The sequence below is a fragment of the Apostichopus japonicus genome, chromosome 1 (genome assembly GCF_037975245.1).
Source record: "Apostichopus japonicus isolate 1M-3 chromosome 1, ASM3797524v1, whole genome shotgun sequence".
Taxonomy (NCBI): Eukaryota; Metazoa; Echinodermata; class Holothuroidea; order Aspidochirotida; family Stichopodidae; genus Apostichopus; species Apostichopus japonicus.
In genome coordinates, this window is record NC_092561.1 from 6,720,283 (window position 1) to 6,739,839 (window position 19,557).

The 19,557-nt window shown below is 37.2% G+C and overlaps 1 protein-coding gene across 8 annotated transcripts in view; it reads right to left on the reverse strand.

The window, feature by feature from the left end:
- The window catches only part of LOC139965555 (F-actin-monooxygenase MICAL3-like), an 84,281-nt gene that overhangs the window by 34,557 nt on the left and 30,167 nt on the right, over window positions 1-19,557 (reverse strand). For 6 of the 8 annotated variants that reach the window (XM_071968090.1, XM_071968047.1, XM_071968082.1 and 3 more), the window contains exons 2-7: window positions 7,804-8,108; window positions 6,133-6,340; window positions 3,490-3,609; window positions 2,687-2,788; window positions 1,811-2,067; window positions 454-711 (exon numbers count right to left, since the gene is read on the reverse strand). In XM_071968090.1, the coding sequence (XP_071824191.1) occupies window positions 454-711; window positions 1,811-2,067; window positions 2,687-2,788; window positions 3,490-3,609; window positions 6,133-6,340; window positions 7,804-8,064 (1,206 nt within the window). In that variant the 5' untranslated portion in view covers window positions 8,065-8,108. Of the gene's footprint in view, window positions 1-453; window positions 712-1,810; window positions 2,068-2,686; window positions 2,789-3,489; window positions 3,610-6,132; window positions 6,341-7,803; window positions 8,109-11,261; window positions 11,284-18,854; window positions 18,962-19,557 lie in introns of those variants that run through there. The other 2 variants (XM_071968055.1, XM_071968072.1) reach the window with 2 other exon arrangements.

Below are 19,557 nucleotides of genomic sequence, written 5' to 3' on the forward strand. Positions count from 1 at the left end.
ACAAAATTTCAAAGATAACTGTATTTATTAATAACAGACAAACCTTACCTGACTCAGCACAGCCGCAGTACTCTCGTTCTGCCACTTCTGATGACCATTTAGTAACTGATTCCCACCTCATCCCCCTTCCAAACCCTCTACTCACCCCTATACCTCAGGTTAACCAGTACCAATCATCTGATATCATATATCAACATATCCTATCGACATATTCACTGTAAGGAAAACCCTCCCCCGAATCCACTCCCTCCACCTAACCTCTTCTCCCCCCCCCCCTCCCTCCCCCAGTTCCAGTCTACTGATAACCTCACTACCTAGCTGCTGCAGGTCAAGAAAACAAATACAATTCCTCCCTTTCCCCATTATCCATCCCCTACACAACTGCCCTCCCCTCCCCCCTTCCTCCCCATGCAGGGCACAAATGACAGGACCATAAACCTTGTTACCCCTTACCTCTAACAGACTGTCCCCAACGAGGGATATGAGCAATTTGTGTCCGTGCCTTTCTCGGACACAGGCGGCGTGTTTGGCAGCGAAGATGGATGTGAAATCGAACATAGCAATATCTGGAAGTCCATAGTGGTTGAGGGCGAAGTCGAGGGTCGGTAATTGTCCGTTTGTGGAGAAATCGGCCGCCTGTCTGGCGTAGATTTGCAGTTTGTCATGGTTGACGTTTTCATGACCGAGAAGCCTTGCAGTCTCCGGCAAGTCCTAGAGCGAGACGAGAAGAAAAACGAACCGGAAGAATTGGTAAACACAGAGGTAAAAGAGGGGGGAAAGGAGTAGCCTAACAACAGCTTGACATTGCAAATTTTTGGTTGCTTAAGCGTCGTAAAAAATAATTGCTTCTTATATTATTATTATTATTATTATAATTATTATAACATTGCAAATTTCCTTTCATTTCTTTGTACTTTTATTAAAAATCTGGCAATTATTGGTTGTTTTTGGGGGTATTTTTTATTTTACAGAAGAAATGGGAAATTTTTTATTGCAGATTGGCATCATCTCTTCTTAAACCATTATTCCTTAGAAAAAAATAGGACTAACAATTTCCACAAAACACTGGTCAGAATTTACAGGAAGAATCAGTATAATTCTCGCTTTTATTCTTTATGAAAGAGACAAAGGAAAAGAACAATGGTACCAGTGGAGAAGAGACAATAGAAAGGAAACAACACAGAATTCCAACTACTCTACTTTGTTACTAAGACAATGGGTGAAGAAAACTTGAGGGAAGGGGAACAAAAGGTTTGGGACGAGATGTTTTGTCGTCTTACTTTAAATATGACTCCCGTTTGAACGGAGGATCAGATATGTGGCAAACAAGAGAATAAATTTTGGTTTGAAGAGAAATCAAGGAAGAAAAACAGACTTGATGATCGTGACATTTTGGTAAAACAAAAAGTTAAAGTTTAAAGGAGGCAGAATGGGTTGCAGAGGAGATGAAGAACAAAGGAGGAACAAATAAAATGGTTCAAATATTCTCGTAACTATGACAACTTTTGAAACAAATGTATTTGTATGTATGTATGTATTTTAAATCCTCCTGCAAGCAGGAATGCGCGAAGAAGCCACCATTGGCTTATCAAAGCTGCAAGCTGACCGAAGTCAGTCTCTTAGATTCATAATTAACGTCCATGATTAGGAATTGTCAACAACTTTGTAACTGGACGACAACATTTAAATTGGAGTGACTCAAACTCGGGACCTTATGATTGAAAGGAACCGTAGAAATGGATAAAGAACAGAGAATTCTGTAGACAAAGAAAACAAGTGAGCAGGGCAAACAATATTTCAAAATTCTTACTTCTAATATGACTCCCTTTTGAAGCAGACTCTGTTTCTTGGCGGTCATGACGAAATAATGGGTCTCGTCTTTGTAATATACAATGTTTTCCAGATCGATCCCTGTATCTTTTTTTAAATCCTGAAAGAACTGTTGGTTGAAGATGAAAGCGACTCCACTGATCTCCTCTACTCTCGCATCCTGCTGCGTGTGTCTGTTGATGAAGTTAGCCGTGATGGCTATGGCAAGTTTCCCCCGAAATTCTTTCCTCGCGAACCCTGTGAGACGAGATCGAGAAAAGAGAGAGAGACGTTTGTTGAAAGAGGAGACTCAGGTTCTCAGTTGTACCGTCAAAAATCATGATAGAAAATCATGAAAATCATAAAAAATCATGAAAATCATAAAAAATCATGAAAATCATAAAAAATCAAAAATCAAATTAATAAAATCAAAATCATAAAATCAAAAATCATAAAAATTATGATGAGGTCAGGTTCTTCTTGAAACGGCAGAGACAGAGTGTGGGAAATACGAAGAGACATGTAAGTCGGGAAGCGGAGATAATTTCAGGTTTAAATTCAGCTTTACAACACAGAATTAAAGAGCAGAAAAAAACTTGTTATACATTACAACAAAAACACTAATAATAGATTTGTGCAGGTGGCTGACATGCCAGGTGGGGATTTTGAATGCTAACATTGGTAGTCTGATTCAGTAAGAGGAGTATTTCGTGCCTTGACACACGGATCGGTACATTCATGGATGTGAAAAAGAAAAAAATGCCAGAATCATAAATACCAATTAAAACCATGTGGGAAAGAAGAGAAGGTATACTGAGGGCAGTATTTCAGTAGAGAAAATAAGGAAAGACAATGAGGGCAGAAATTTCTACTCAACCTGGTAAAGTGTTCCTTCTTCCGTCCGCTCCGATTATGACGTCGAATTCAAACTCCGACACGGGGTGGTCTAGAGGTTGCAGACGGGCCCGCCATCCAATCTCTGAAAAACGAAAGGAAGGAGTATTTAACCGTTATCTGAAAACAGCTGTCAAATTCTACTTTCTAGATGTAGTGTAACATTTCCTCAGATCAACATTTATCATTTCTCTCTGGTGAAAAGATTACTTGAAATCCCTTCCCAGCCGCTTTCTGGGAACTTGCATCGAATGAAATTGGGGGGTTTAATCCTCGGTGAATAAAAGTTTGCAATGTGCTGTCTCTTCTGACTTGCATCTCCCTACCCCCCCCCCCTCCCCCAGCAAAGGAATGGCTATTTACAGGGAACCACACCCAAATGAAGACTCAGGGTTCGCTGAGCTCAGGACTTGTAAATACTGAGGTATCCCGGTCTGAATCCCGTTTCTAGCCAAATTTTCTTTCCTCTATTCAAATCTGATTATTATTTCCTAGTTAGTATATGGTACAAGGCCATTTACTCATGGAAGAGATCCTTTACATCAACTATTCCTGTTTCTCTCTCTCTATTTCTCCATGACTACTTCACGGTCTTCTTTAAATCCACGACTACACATTTCTTTAAAATGAAATGAGTTACAAGCATCGATGTCAACACGATGACCGGATAGAGTGGAATGTTTAAAGTTCTAGATATAAACTTCAGGGTTTCAAATAGTGGACAAAGTTGGAAATTTAAATAAAAATTAGTCAATTTTTGAGAGTATGAAAGTGAACACCACTCACTCTCGGGACCCTCTTGTTGCTCCGGTGGTTCTTCCAAACCTTCAAACATGACGTCGTAGTGAATTTCGACACCGAGTAATAGGGCAACCTTCATGAGTATCACCTGAAGTTGTCTGATACCTGAAAAAAAAATTACATAATTACATTAATTAAATAAAATATTGCAAAAAAAAATGACATCTTCTGATGAGGTCAATTGAGAGATGATTTTACAAAGTTATTTTTCATCCGATATGAAGTAAATGCTTAAAACAAGCTGTTTCCTCCAGAATTGTAGATATCCTTGTTGAAAGTGGGTGGTAACCCAGATGAAGGATTGTGGAGTGGGAGGGGGAAGGGGCATGAAGTGCTAAAAAGTTACCACTTTTGTAGGTTAGGGTAGTTGGGAATGTGCATCAGTAGACCAGAGACAGGTGAGTTTGGAGCAAGAATAATCACATTTTACAGATACTTGAGCTGAGAGAGATAAATGGCTTAAAATCTGTAGATCAGGGAATTTGCAAATTATAGATAATTTAAAGGGGGAACAAACCTACGATTATCTTTAGCTAATATAACAACCATCATTACGTTTAGCTAATATGACAACCATCTTTGTGAAGAACGATCCCTTTATTTATTATTTCTAAGTTTCATGATAATTATTTCTTTTATCACACAGACTAAAAATTACAGTTGGGCTTGTGACCCAACCATCAAAACCGCAACCAAAGAACCATTCAGTAGTATGATCTCAGAACTGACAATATGTGGGTGTCATTCAATTCATCATTATTCCACACATTAGTGTGCAGTGTCCATGGAAACAGCCACAGTCATTCTTGTCTTTTCGTGAGTTTGCTTAATAAACAGTCCCCAATGAAGTTGATGATTTTTATGTCAAGCTTTTTCGTGTTGACTTTATCACGATCAGAATTAATAAATCCATGTCTGTAGATTCAACGGAGCCGTTTGTGTGCTTTGGAAGACATTAAATGTGCCTTCTCGAGTGCCTTGAATTGCTCTTGTTCCAATTAACAGTTGACTTTAGGAGTTCTAGTCAAATATAATTGACATCTTTCCGGCAATTCCATCTTTTTTATCTGTGGCTGTGCTTGTCAAAAACATTTTTAAAATTTGACTCGACTTCGGGCTTGTTGAACGTAGGGAAAAGTAGGCATGAACATAATTATGTTGATGATATAAATGTCTTTTATTACGATAGCTATCATGTCTGTGACCTTTGACATCTCGCAGCGTACTGCACGATGTACCATGCTCATGCTGCCATGGTTACCATTAAGGCCCGGTCACACTACAGCGATATTTTATCGGAATACAGTCTGATTTTTCCGATTTAAGGCCAAAGAGTGAGGTTTGTGGTAGTGAAAGTAATGAATGCAGTGGAATATTCGAATAACTACTCCAAATCTGAGGGGTTCTGGAACGGACTACATTCTAGAAGTGACGTCACATCGAAAAACGATAAAAATCGGAAGATAAATCGGATAACTATCCGATAAAAGGAAACGGAATCAATATCAAAAGTTAGGAGAGGGCTATTCCACATCGGAATGGCTCAACAGATAGCAAATCAGGTCCTTTATCACTGTGGCTAGAAGACCCGAACGAAAAACTGGCTGTTTCGATTCCTCCGGGAAAATCGGATAGTATTCCGATAAAAAATCGGTAAAGTGTGACCGGGCCTTAAGACCAAGGCTGCCAGGTGCAGGTGTTTGCCAGGTGTAGGAAGGTTTCCATGTAATCTCTTTGCCTAGCACCATTATGTAACGTCGGGCCAAGACCTCACTGACTCCCACTCTCTCAAATAATGTTTCCGTAGCAGAGTGAGCCGTTCGAAGGAAAGAATCAGCTAATACCCTCGAGTCATTAATTGCATTTACCCAGAGGCCGAGACATTTGCTCGCGTATCATCAAGTGCCAGATTCAAGTGTCGGTCCACAAAGTACGGATGTTTTTGTTTTTGAACTTTTCCATTTGATTGATCTCTACGCTAGGGCCAAAATTTTGGGAAGAAAAGTGGAGTTTGATCATTTACCTCACAACAGTACCCAAAAAACAAAAAGGTTGTTTATACCATCGAGATCGAATGTTAAACTTGGTATGACTATAACAAAGTTAGGTAACATTTGTAGCAACTTTTTGTAGCACATAGGTAACAACTTACAAAAGTTCATTGCACTGAATAAACAGAACTAATATCTCAAAACTTACTTGGTTTGGATATTTATGAATGACGAGCTTACCTGTCTCCCTACAACCTTAGCAGCCTCATTCTACCGTGCCTATAATGTCCTGGTAACCTTTCTAACACTGTGTGCCCTCTATGACCTGCCCCTCCGGTCTATGCCCTTCCTTCTCATTCTACCATCCAAAGTGCCTGTTCACATGTTTTTCGAGTGGAATTTTTTTCCTTCGGATTTCGTCCGTGACGGTAACCTAGGATTTGAGAGTTTTCCATCTTCTGGATTTTAGAGAGCTCAGAAGTCAAGAACTAATACAACTCACACCAGCTGCTTCTGGATCTTCTGGATTTTAGAGAGCTCAGAAGTCAAGAACTAATACAACTCACACCAGCTGCTTTGTACTATACCAGAGATACTTACGCCTTCTTAGAAAATTTCTAGACGGACAAAAACTTACTGATGTGATCGATGGCCCCGGCGCAAAACTTCCCAAAGAACTTTTTAGCTCCCAAGTTTCGGAGATCATTGATCAGGAATGGCCAGAGATGAAGGACATTGTTTCTGGAAAAACTGTTTCTCTTCTCGACGATGACTACCTTCGCACCGAGCATGGCAAGTTCTATGGCTGTTCGGAGGCCGCAGGGCCCGGCCCCTATGACGAGAACCTGAGGGCGGATATATATCGTTATCGTAATTCTGGAATGACCCAGTTAAAATACACGAAATGTGACAAACAGACGGGCTGACAAGAGCATTACAATAGGGATAAGGAAACACAGTTTACACAATAAATATTGTAAACTAACCAACAATTGTGCCTGTCAAAATTGTTAGCACCGAATGCCCGACACCTACCCATGTCAAGCATGAGAAAATTGTTAATCCAGTTCTGGGTCACTACTTGATTTCCTCACCCCTTGCGATTTCTACAGAAGCCATTCGGAAAACCTGCAAAACATTTTGTTTTTCTAGTTGAATGTATAAAAATTCCAAAGCTTTGACTAGTATTAATGAGAAGCTGTATCACAATGCTACAGTTATGTATGTTATGTATATGTATATGTGTGTATATATATATATATATATATATATATAAATATATATATATATATATAGATATATACACATATATATATATATATATAAATATATATATATATATATATTTTTTACTGTATAAAGCAGTTAGCAAAAATAATGTGGCACACTCAAATATAATTTTGTGAAACACTTATTTCAAAGGTCACAGATCCTCTTCCCTATCAACAACATTCAGGCTCAAATATGGATTTGTAGGCCAAAACAAAAATTGGAAAAAAATCTATCAATTGAATTGTCATTAAACTTCTCTGTGGGATGCCCTTTCCGACAAATTTAATTATCTTACATGCAGACTATCAAAACAGCAAAAATTGATCATCCCCCCCCCCCCTGAAAAATCAATGAATGATTTTTAATGCAAGTATATTGGTTATCCAAAGGGCAACCTCATGGTGTGGGATAGAGGTTTTCCTACCTCGGCTACTCAAAGAATCATCAAAGAGCTCTGTTTTTGAATAGCTGTAAAGAACATCGATTGCTTAAGAGGATACACCAGTGAAACATTATTTATTTTGGACTGTTGAAAGAAGACCGCATTTAACCTATAAAAGTATCCTGGTGAAATTTTCCTGTTTAAAATCATCTTTGAGATATTGGTGATTGCAAAATAAACTGCTTATAAATGTAAGTGAACTTGAAGCAAACAGGTGTGATGTCGTCGTTGCACATTGACAGCAAACTGTTTTATTTTGCTTTTTGCTAATTTGTTCCAATTTCTTCTTTTCGACTGTGGATCGGCTAGGGTCCCCAGTTTGGCTAAAGGGGATGTGAGGTTATCAATTCCTCAATGACTGTAGTGTATTCATATTCATAAATATGCCAATTTGAAAGAAGGAAAATTGGATCTATTATTTTGCAGAAAAATTTGAAAGTGTACCTCCATGACATCACACAGCTGTATGGAGGCATCAGTCCTATACTAAAGTATCAGCTTACATTTGTATGGAGGCATCAGTCCTAAACTACAGTAAAGTATCGGCTTACATTTGTATGAAGGCATCAGTCCTAAACTAAAGTATCAGCTTACATTTGTATGGGGACAAGCCTTCCCTTGAAGGTACTCCTTTCGGTTGGCCCTCTTGTCCAATTTGGTCCATAACGACTTGGCCTTCCACGAAATCACCTTGGACTTTAACGAGGTGTAAAACGTCTGGTGGTTGACGAAAGGTTTCACCTCGGTGTGCTCGCAGAGGGCCAGGAATGACGAGTAGATACCCTTGAAGGTCTTCGCAGCCACAAATTCGTCGAAGAGCTTTGAAGTGGCATCTTGGGAGCTTTTGTCTGGCATGTTGGAGAGATGCCTGTAAACTGGTCACCCTGCCATTACAAAATCTGCCAAGAAATCAGAGAAAAAAATTGTTACTCCACGAGTTTGTGACAGAAGGCTAGGGTGTTTGCATTGAGCTTTGTTTCAATGAACCACACAGTGCCCTGTAGAAAGGAAACAGTCCCATCTAGACAAAATTTCCAATAATGAAAAAAAAATGTGGATATTTTGTGTCAGTTTTTGTCTAATCTGAATGAGATTTATTAACAGTTCTAATGGAAGAAAGTCATTAGGCAACAAAGGTGTCAGAATGGGGTGAAAATTATAAATGTTACTGAATTTACCTATTACATTTGATGATCATGTTTGAATGCACAAAACCTTGGTGTGTCTTAGTCTAACACTATAAACTTAAATACCCTACAGTAGGTATGTTTGGTAAACTTCCTGCAAATTACAGTAACAATGAAACAAGTTATTGAGCATTTAGCCATTGCACTTTTTGCACATTATTTAAAATATAAGTACTGTTTCCAAGTGGGGGTAGGCCAAAATGGACTCTGTAACATTCAATTTATGTTAGAGAGTTTATTTGTGTACTTGAGACATATGCAGGGAATAATTTATCCGGTATTTGCATTGCAAAATTATATACAAAATGTTCAAAGTGATACACAAGTGCAACTTAGGTGCATAGCAGTTTTTCAATTGTACACAGAAACCATAATATTTTAAAAGAGATCAAATTTACAACTTTCAAAACTACGACACTAGAGTTTATTCTGTTATGTATTTTTGCTCCATCACCAGTAACTCTCCAACCCTGACCAAGTGACCTTCCCTTCTCCCCTCCCCCCCCCACAACAATCACATCCCATCCATCCACAACACCATCCCAAAAGGACAAAATCTCACAATAAAAAACTTCCACTTTACTTTGCATATACAGTAGCTACTGTGTACAGATACACCAAGTTGATTTAATGCAATTTCATAAAAGGCAAACACCTATGAAAAGAAGCAACTTTCAAAAAACTGCAATAAATTCCTTTCGCAAGGTAATAAAAGCATTAATCCAAACAACACCAGCTGTTATTGAATGTAAAATTGATTTGACTAGCTGCACTGTAAATATCACCCGATATAGATAGGGCTATGCAAATGCCTGCAATATAAAATATCAACTAACTGAACTGTTATGCACATGAACTTGACGATAAGGCCAACTACTGTACTGGTCTCGTACTACGTTCATTATATATAATAATCCTTTGACGAAAGAAAAAGAACAGTCACAGCTGATACACTGTATAATACACGTGTGCAGAAAGAAGAAAAAAAGTTAAAAAACCATAGAAAATACTATTAAACCGCATCTAGAGGGAAGAATCACTTGGATGTACACTACAGTAGTAATACTATGCATCGCTGCACATCTTTTATTGACAGTTCGGGTTTTACAGGCCTGTCACTGTCAGTTAGGTAAGGGGCTTAAAACAAGTCTCTGGAAATCCTTGCCACAGAATCCCATTAAAAACTCATTTACAACAATCTTTAAAAGCCGGCCGATTTGTAAGTTTGGCATGATCATACCATACACTCGTACAGCGAGTTGTAGGTAGGTTTTGGGAGTCATCGTTCGAGTGAATTTATTCCAACTGTGAACAGAGCATTTCGACAATTTACTGAAGCAGGCTTGGATAGAGTCGAGATTATGCTATGTTTACCGGCTAAAATTATGCTAACTGGATAGAGGCAATATCAGGCTATATTTACTGGCTAAATTATGCTAACTGGATAGAGGCAAGATCAGGCTATATTTATTGGCTAAATTATGCTCACTGGATAGAGTCCAAATTCGCTATATACTGGTTAATTAAGATATGCTAACTGGATAAGGGCAAGATCAGGTTATATTTACTGGCTAAATTATGCTAACTGGATTCCTCCATTTGCTAGTAGTAAAGAAAAGTCTGCCCTGTATATTTTCTGCCAGTGCAAAACAAATGTTCCTTTTATATTAATCCAACAGAAAAAAAATGCAAGTGGGACTTGATTTTAACCAATAAGATCTATTAAGCACGTGACATTTTTGAGCCAAGTGCAGGGCTAAAAATTCTAACTTCTAGGCCTGCTGAAGATAATATGCTACAAAGTGCTGCCGATAGTGGTTAAAAATGGTTATTAATTATTATTTTAGGTAACACAGCTTCATGGGGAGGGGACAATATGTTGGGGTTTGGTAATTAAGAATGTACAGTATATTAAATAGATATGTTGCTAGCAATCAAAGCCATCTCCTTTCTATTTCTCTATTCATTTTTTTTAAAAAGAAAACACAATCTTAACAAATTCTGCACTTTATGTATACACAACTGTTTTTTTTTTTCAGAATCGTTCTGTTTCAGACTGATTTACAGAGCTTAAGCTGTCATCTGTGTGAAATTTGGCAACTGAATCCCATAAAAAGTCATAAATGCCAATCCTTGAAAGGCCATCGTTAATTTGGCTTTATAGACCCTGTACTCTAGGAAGTTGCAAGCAGGAGTTGCCATTCAAATATAGATTATTTATAAGTACTGTGGAACAGACTACATAACTGGCAGTATACTGAAACTACAGTAGTACTGATACAATACAAAATACAGCGTAAGAGCTATCATGGTCAAAAATTATAATTTGTAATGATATTACTCATGTATGCAACACGGTCGAGGGAACGGGAAAAACCAAAAATTCAATGCAATTGTAAATATATGGGGGTGCAGGGGGTGACGTTCAGTACTATAAAGCATATATAAATTATGTAGCTAGCACCCTTTTCTTAGTACTTTTTTGTGTGTATAAAAGTGATAAAAGAAAGTACTACCAGTTAACAAATTTATGCTGCAAAGGAGTTTTCGAATCTTTCTGTTTCAAAACTACAGTAATTAACAGAGCCAGGTCTATTTTAACTTAACCCTAGAGTCTCAGATTTCACAGAATAGTTTACCCAAGATAGCATATAAAAGATACCAGCCAACTTGCTATATTACAAAGTTGCATATATACATATGTATGCATATATATATATATATATCCATACCAGTTTTTGTACACAGAAACCAAAAAGTATTTTATAAGAGGATAAAAAATGCAATGCATAATTTAAAACTTAAAACTATTCCAAGGAATTGTTGCCAAAATCTTTCTACAGAGTATAAATTTTACCAGCTTACCTTTAGTCTGAAGATGGAAAAAAAAGAGTTTAAAAAAAAATAGGTCTTCTTTAAGTTCAGCTGTGTACCTCTGTTAACGACATGTACAAACTGCCCGACTTGAATACAGAATGAAAAAGTCAAGATCTCGATGTTTCGTTAAAACCTTAAAAACGGTTGGCAATTTTCAACTTCTAGGATCAGAGTACTGTACTTTGAAAGCTTTCTTCACGTTGTCAACCGGTCTGCTGCTTCTGACAGGAGACTAATCTTGATTCTCTTTTTATATCAAAGATTTCTAAACTCTAACCAAAGATCATAAAATTAATACCATTCAATAGGTACTTTTTTTGTTTCACTTGCATGTACCTCATTTCCTGTAAAGGGTACTTTTGTGGTAGGACCCGGTTTCCTGGGAAAAGTCTGTGACATCATTCAGATTTCAGATCTGAGTCACTCCAGCAGTGCAGTAAGGATATTTGTATACACTATGAACCCTCCTAACAAACAGGAGACACACACTTGTTTACATAAATAATCTTGACCTTTGCCCTCAAATACAGTTTTTTTTTTTTTTAGCCTTCTATTTGAATCATTTTGTGAGTTGGTATGTACATATGTGTTTACAGTAATGAGCATGGACGATTACTTGTATTAATCTGGACACTGTTGCAAAGTTCAAACATCAGCCCAATAAAACTTGTCCAGAGTTTAAATATTTGATTTTCAAACGATGCCGCTACAATTTTCAAAGTGGTAAAACGACAATAAAAACAACTTGTTCGCATGTCAGTAAAGTGATAACGATTTTTTAAACTCATGATTCCAATTAGTAAAATTTTACCAGTGTTAAAATTAAGGGATTCCATCCTTTCAAAAGTGAAAGAATTAATTCAAAATGTTTCTCCATTTCACAACAGTTTCAAAATTTATGTGCAAGCAGTATGAAGGAGAAGTTGAGAGAATCCTGTTTAATTAACTAATACTCTATAATTAATATTGACGATAACAAACGTCTGCAAACATGTCACCTGTGAGTTTTAATGACTCAAAGTACGAAGATTGTTTAAGTTCCTCAGATAACGGAACACATGCTGCGGCGTTGACGTCAATGGTTTACATAGATCTGCGATTACAGCACGTAAGCTACACACTACACATTAAAAACATTAATGTTCACAGTTGAGCCTATTACCAACAGGCCTCGAAATTTGGAATATTTACTGGCTAAGTGCCAGTGAGTTTTGCCTTAATTTGCAAGTAGAAAAAAAGGTGCAGGCAGTTTTTGCCAGCTTAAAATTACTCTTGGTATTTATGTCAGGCAAATGAATGAGCATGATTTCATTGCCTAACATAAGCACTATATTGTTGCTTATCATTACTAAAATATTGTTACTGTTGAACTATTATTGGGCTGTTCTCAAAACTCAAGAGTCTGTACAGTAACCTGATGTGCTATAATTCAGGGTAATGTCAGGGAGCAGTGACATTTTTTTGTTTCCTGAAAGGGAAAATATGGAGTCACTCTTACCGATCTTGCAAACTTGTAAGGGAACCGCAGATTGCAAAGTCAGGTAATTACTATAACGCTGATCGCAAAGTGGGCAATTACAAAATCAATTAGATTCCTCCATCACCACATCATGCAGAAACGTTGTACTCAAAGCCGAAGCCAAATTAATCAGGTCACACATCAGGAGTCTATTCATGCTAAGTTCTTTAATCCCTATTTCCTTTCAGGAGACATTTCATAATGTAGGTTTGATTTAAGCAAGTGGTTAAAACCATGTAAAATTCTCTTCTAACAAAAAAATTAAACACCCATAATTGACATAAATTAATTAACATAACATAATAAGATAATTGAAAGGTGGTCAATTGATGTTCCAATCTTAGCAGGTTTTATGGGACTCAAAGGAATATTCTGGTAGCTGAAATCGATTGCATAACAAATTGGAGGAATTTTTCTCGGTCAACACCACACCCATATTGTATGTATTTGTATGTATGTATTTTAGATCCTCCTACCAGCAGGAACTCGCGAAGAAGCCTCATTGGCTTATCAAAGCCGCAAGTTGACCGAAGTCAGCCTCTTAGATTCATATTTAACGTCAATGATTATGAATTGTCAACAACTCTGTAACTGGACGACATACAATAATCTTCGAGTGACTCGAACTCGGGACCATATAATTGAAAGGCACCGGCGTTAACCACTGAGCTAACACTCCTGAGAGTGCATATAATGTAAGGCAAAGATATTTTCAAGACCTCACGATATTCTGCGAATGCGTCTGGCAACAGCTCGGTGTGACTGACGTCATCACAGCCATTAAGCAGAACTTTACAGAATTCTTTACTTTCTCTATAATATAATTAAATGAATTAAATGATAACTCAATTATCCACAGAGGAAAGTATCATTTTTGAGTGACAGTTCAATTACAGAGAACATTGACAGCTAGGCCAAAATTGTAAATTGTATCACATTACAAAGTTAACTTCAGAAGATGAATAGAATAAGGCGGGAAAACTATTAAAGAATATCTCTAAAATGACATCATCATCAAGCATATGCTATGATCCACTTTTTCAATTAACCATATCTTAGAGTTTAGGGACAAGAAATTAAGGATGGGCTTCCAACTACTGATTCGGAAAGAGGTGTAAGTGGGCAGTGCCCAGGGAGCGAGGGCGCAATGCTTAAACATTTCCAGTATGTACAGTAGTTAGGTACTTGGGAAAGCGCAGATGTGGAGTGGGAGACAGACTAGGTGCAAAGTAAATTACTCTGTAAACGTTATGAAATAAATCACTGTGTAAAGGTTTCTCTGTATGTAAGAAAAGTGTTACGTTGTCTGCCAATGGATTTATCGTTTTTTGGTGTTTTTTTTCCATTCATTTATTTATTTCCAATAATAACATATTGTACAGAATTATCATAGACCAAAGAACAGTGAGCATATATTAATACTGTACAAAAAATATTTACATGCGTGCGTACTGTGTTATCTTTAATTACAGTAGGTCTACACTATTGTAGGTTTTTTGTATGGGAAAAGGAGAAAAACAGCAAAAGTGCAATACTTAATAAGTTCTTCTCAAGAATATCTTCTGGAAAGAACTATAATTATACATACCTGTACACACATGTAAAGAAATTGTACACTGATAACAAATATTACAACATTTGAGGGTGGGATGAAAAAGAAAGGGCGGGGGGGGGGGGGAAGAAAAAGAGAAAGAATAAGGCAATTAAACACTTATAGTAAATATCAATAACTGTATAGTTTCTTAGGGAATGCAAAAAAAATTTGTTTGAAGTTTAATTTTTTTTTCAAAATAGGTATACAGTTATAATTTTTAATATAATCATCAAATGAATTCTATAGTTTGATACCTGAAGTATAGAACAGGAAATTTAGTTGTATTTTTGTCCTTGTTCTTACATATGTTTAGTATAATTTTTTTTATTATTATAATATAATTTGAATTACTAAAGAGAAAATATTTGCAAGGAAGGTTGAATTATTCCCTTTAATGGACTTCAAAAGAAGATATTATTTCACTTTTTTTCCCCCTTTTATACTTAAAACTAATCTTTTTTTTTACTTTCAGATTTTAACCCACACATTTTGTGCCGTTATATAAGATCTGGACGGTCACATCATGTGTGTGTAATAGGTACAGTTACAAACCAATATGCTATTGACTGGCAGTTTATATAATTTAACCAGACCCAGGATCTGGTGATTCATCTCTGAGTTCTAACTGAATAATTTACTCTGAGTGGCGAACAAACAAGTGTTGCTAATAAAATTATTAGAGCCTATATAAAGCTAGACTGCTACTTCACTTTCAATAAACCTCTAACATTTCAGTAAATTCTGTTTATGATATAACAATAAAATGAGTAATACTTTTACTGGCAGCCAGGTTTAATATGACCATGAGGTCACTGCTAAGTCTCCCAGGGATACAAGGGAGGGGTGTGTATGGGAGAGGGGTGTGTATGGGAGAGGGGTGTAAGGGGGAGGAAGTGAAGGAGGAATCAACAACTGCTATGTACTTTGTCAGTACTATATGTTTTCTCAGTTAGTGTTTTCTGCTCAATAAAAAAATTAAAAAACTGACAAGGGCTTTTAGGTGCAAGGCTTCCTCTCCTCCTCCCATGTACCCGGCCTGATTCACCTAAATTCAATTGCCAGGGCCAAGTGGCATTCAAACCACATCTAGATGCCAGTGCTACCCAAAAGACCCACCCACTCTACAACCAGTAACACCCACCACTTATAATGTAACATATATGCTTCGGATTGTCCTAAGGCTAAAAGCATTACTCAACAGTCTCCACCCTCCCCACCCATTGCCCCATCTCCCACCCATCCCCCTCCCCCACCACCATTCTTCTGAATGCTTAGACACTTGGTTTTAAACAAGCCAAGAGGTACTGTAGATTGAAGCAGTGACTGGTGAAAACTAACTCCCTCATGGATGACATATATATTTTGTACAGTAGCTGGATCACATTCTCGTAATGTGCTGTCGTAGGCGATACGAAACAGTGTACAAGACTGCATAAACAAAAAAATAATTCAGATGTTTCAAATGAATGATTGAGAATTATTGTTTACTATAAAATGGTCCAAAACTTGAGTCATCGAATGGTGACTAACTCTTCTAGAAACACTTCTTCTGAGAAGCTGCAACCAATGAAACTGTTTTTAATTCACAGTTGTCAGTGATCCAAAGTTTACTAAAAAATTCCTTGGAAGTTAATGTATACATGTTTTTGGGAGAATAACGGATATTTAATTAACGTCTTTTAAATACAATGTGGTCACAGGTTGTCAAAGCACGGGCTTCCCTAGAACTTCTATTCTTGTTTAATAATTTCTACAAAAAAAAAGAGTACACACATTTACTGTGTTACCTAGAACTCCCATGTATACATACACACTGTCCTACACAGGGCAAATGCTTTTAGGCTTTCCATCAAAGTTGGGAACTATACCCTATTCAGTATTGTGGCAAAAACCACACAGGTGTGGGTTTTCTTCTCAAAAAATCAATAAATTTCTCCATCATGATGAAAAGAGTCATAAAACAAACCAGAATCAACAAAAACACTAGTTTATCAAAACAATAACTTTTCCTGTTATTTGCAGGTTTCTTAAAAGTTTGTGGACCTGTGACTCATATTTTTTTTGCAGAATAATTCAAACCTACAGTATATGGGACATTACTCCTGTCCGTCCACGAAACATGTGACTAAAAATAAATAAAACCTTGGAGGAGAAAGAAGACAAGGGGGAGGGAAAGGGAAAGGGTAGAGGAAGGGGGGGTGATGGGAGGGGGTGATGTGAGTGAGGTAATGTGAGGTGAAGTAATGAAAGGTGAGATAATGTGAGGTGAGATGATGAGAGATATGTGAGGTAATGTGCAATAATGTGAGGTGAAGTAATGTGAGGTGAGGTTATGTGAGGTGATGTGAGATAATGTGAGGTAATGTAAGATAATGTGAAGTGAAGTAATTTTAGGTGAGGTTATGTGAGGTAATGTGAGATGATGTGAGGTGAGGTAATGTGAAGTAATGTGAGGTGATATGAGGTGAAGTAATGTTAGGTGAGGTAATGTGATGTGAGGTAATGTGAGATGATGTGATGTGAGGTGATGGGGGAGAGAGGCAGATGGGGGGTAGTACAGTAGGAAGTAGTTTAGGCAGGGTAGGTAGGAGGAGATATAAAGTCACTGTAGCAGATCTGTGAGTACAATGATGATTGTTAGGACTATAATGGACAGCGACCGGTCCCTGCTTGATGCAACATCGCAAATGAGGAACTATACAATACTTAAGGTATTGTTCCCTGATAGGACTGAACAATACATCAGCATGCATGCAGTGAATCTCCATTTCCTTACTGGCTTGGAAATGTACGTATTTGGAATATATATACCATGCTTGCTCAAGTCACTTCATGAAAATGTATTCTCTCAACACCATTGTAACTCCAAAAATCCACAAGAAAAAAGTAACTAGAAACCAGATACAGTAGCGTACCAAAAACTGGAAAACTTAAATAGTAATGGAGACATGTCCAAACTAATAGTCTGGTAAAGAAGGATTGAAGATCAATTGGTGGGGGAGGGGGGAGTGGGGAGTTCCCCCTGTGCCAGATTTGCCAGATAGTAATTACTGGCAATTAGGGAAATACATATGTAATTTTAATTGTTTGGTAATTCTGTAGTGCACCATCAGACACATATGACTCATATTTTGATGACTAACTAAATTTCATTGAATATATTTTGGACAACTTGATCTACTGAATATGTAATTATGATATATGTGCAGGTAAGAAAGAAAGCAAAGTAACATTCCCAATTATATGAACCTATTTATAAATCTGAAAACTTTGAATGATTTTACGTTTTCGAGGAATGTCTCCAAAAAGTATCACAAAAACACGGGCGTCATCCAGGAATTACACCATTCCTGCCTTTCTACTACTAACAATAAAGACTTCCTGAGGGCAATTAACCTGGGCTGACTGTCCGAAACTTCTAGTGAGGTCACTGAAATAGAGCTGTACCCTTGACCTACTATCTCTTTTGCTGACTTTAAGAGACATTTGTTTGGAGAGAAATTGTTATGTTTTTATTACTGGAAAAGTCATCAGAGTCATATTCCAAAGTTGAACTTTTTACAAAAAGTAAGATTGAATTGTGTGAAAATTCTGCCCGTTCCCATTGACCAATCATATATACTGGACATGCCAATGGAGGAAGCTTGAAGGACTATACATGCGCCTAAGTTACATTATGATGGAAATATCCTTAATATCCATGGTTAATTTTTCTGCAACATAATTATATGTGCACAGATTGAAAACGCTTTGTAACCTCGCTTGACATAATATTGTTTACGAAAGAAACTTGAAATACCTCTCAAACAAGTCATTCTATGTTTATTGTGCTTATGTGTGTTAATTGCTTTAAGAAAATTATCAACTGTTTTAGCATCATAGGCCTCCAATATTTTCACTATATGAATCTCATTTCAAGCTAATTAGCATATCTTTATTGTTATCATGATTTGAACTGATAAGGTCAGCTGATTGTGCACACAAAATATGGAGTACTGACACACTATAGCTACTATGGCATAAAAGAATAAAAATTAAACACACCGTGAAGTTCAATGTCTGGAGCTAGAGGATATTGAACTGTGACAGCTAGTACTGTCACATACTGCTGTCACAGCTGATGTCAAAATCTCCCAGAATAGACTTCTTATTAGCTTAAAAAGTTTTGACTGTAAGTTTATACTGTACTTCAATACAGCAAGCATTGTTTTAAGGGCAACATATATGCTAAAGGTTAGGTAAACCGAACAAACTATACAGACTGTTAGTGAATCTAATTAAATTCATTCACTCTCACTGTTCTGTAACAGAATACTTGCTTTGACTGATGTTATACATATGATGTCATCTAGACCTAGTTGATTTAGTCCACAGATATGCATCGGAAGAAAATAAGAAAAAATTCAAAATAACCTCAAAAGATTTACAATCTATAGTGATGTGCATCTGCATATCTACCAGTGATTACCTTCAAAATGCAATCCAGAGGTTCATAGGTCTGACGATGCAGGATCAACAGAAATTATATGCAAAAACAGAGTCTGTTTCTCTCTCCCAGTGTGTAATAAATCAGGGCTGATTGGAGAGAGAGAGAGACAGTGAAGTTTACACAGTATGCATGTACAGTATGTACTTAGTACTACCATGGAGCTATATATCTGTTTATAGCTCCATGGTACTACATATGCTGCAGTACCTTTGCCTGTATAATAGCCATGTACATACAGTACATGTATGCTGCCTCTACGGTTGGCTAAATGTGGCAAGAGTGGATGATGATCAGTGAATAAGATATTACAAACTCTGTACAGCTTGGAACGAATCACCAAAGAGGGGGAGGGTAAGGGGGGGGTAGGGAGAGCAAGGAAGGGAAGGAAAAGTGGGGCATAGATGGTCCTACTATTGAAATAAAGGCAGCTTTACTTTAAATACACACTAAAGATTATTTAAGATAGATACATTGAGCAGTGTATGTATATCTTACTCTGCATGAGCAGAAAAGAAGTACTCAAAAGCAAATGATGAGTACTGCATGGAATCGAAAAATCAAGTTAGTTAAGCTAATTTAGCCAGTATTTCTTAGCAAGGAGTAGGGCGAGGGTCAGGCAGGGCTGTAGAGGACAGAGGCAGGAACATTTAGGTATTAGGGATCAATAAGGGGGATAGGAGAT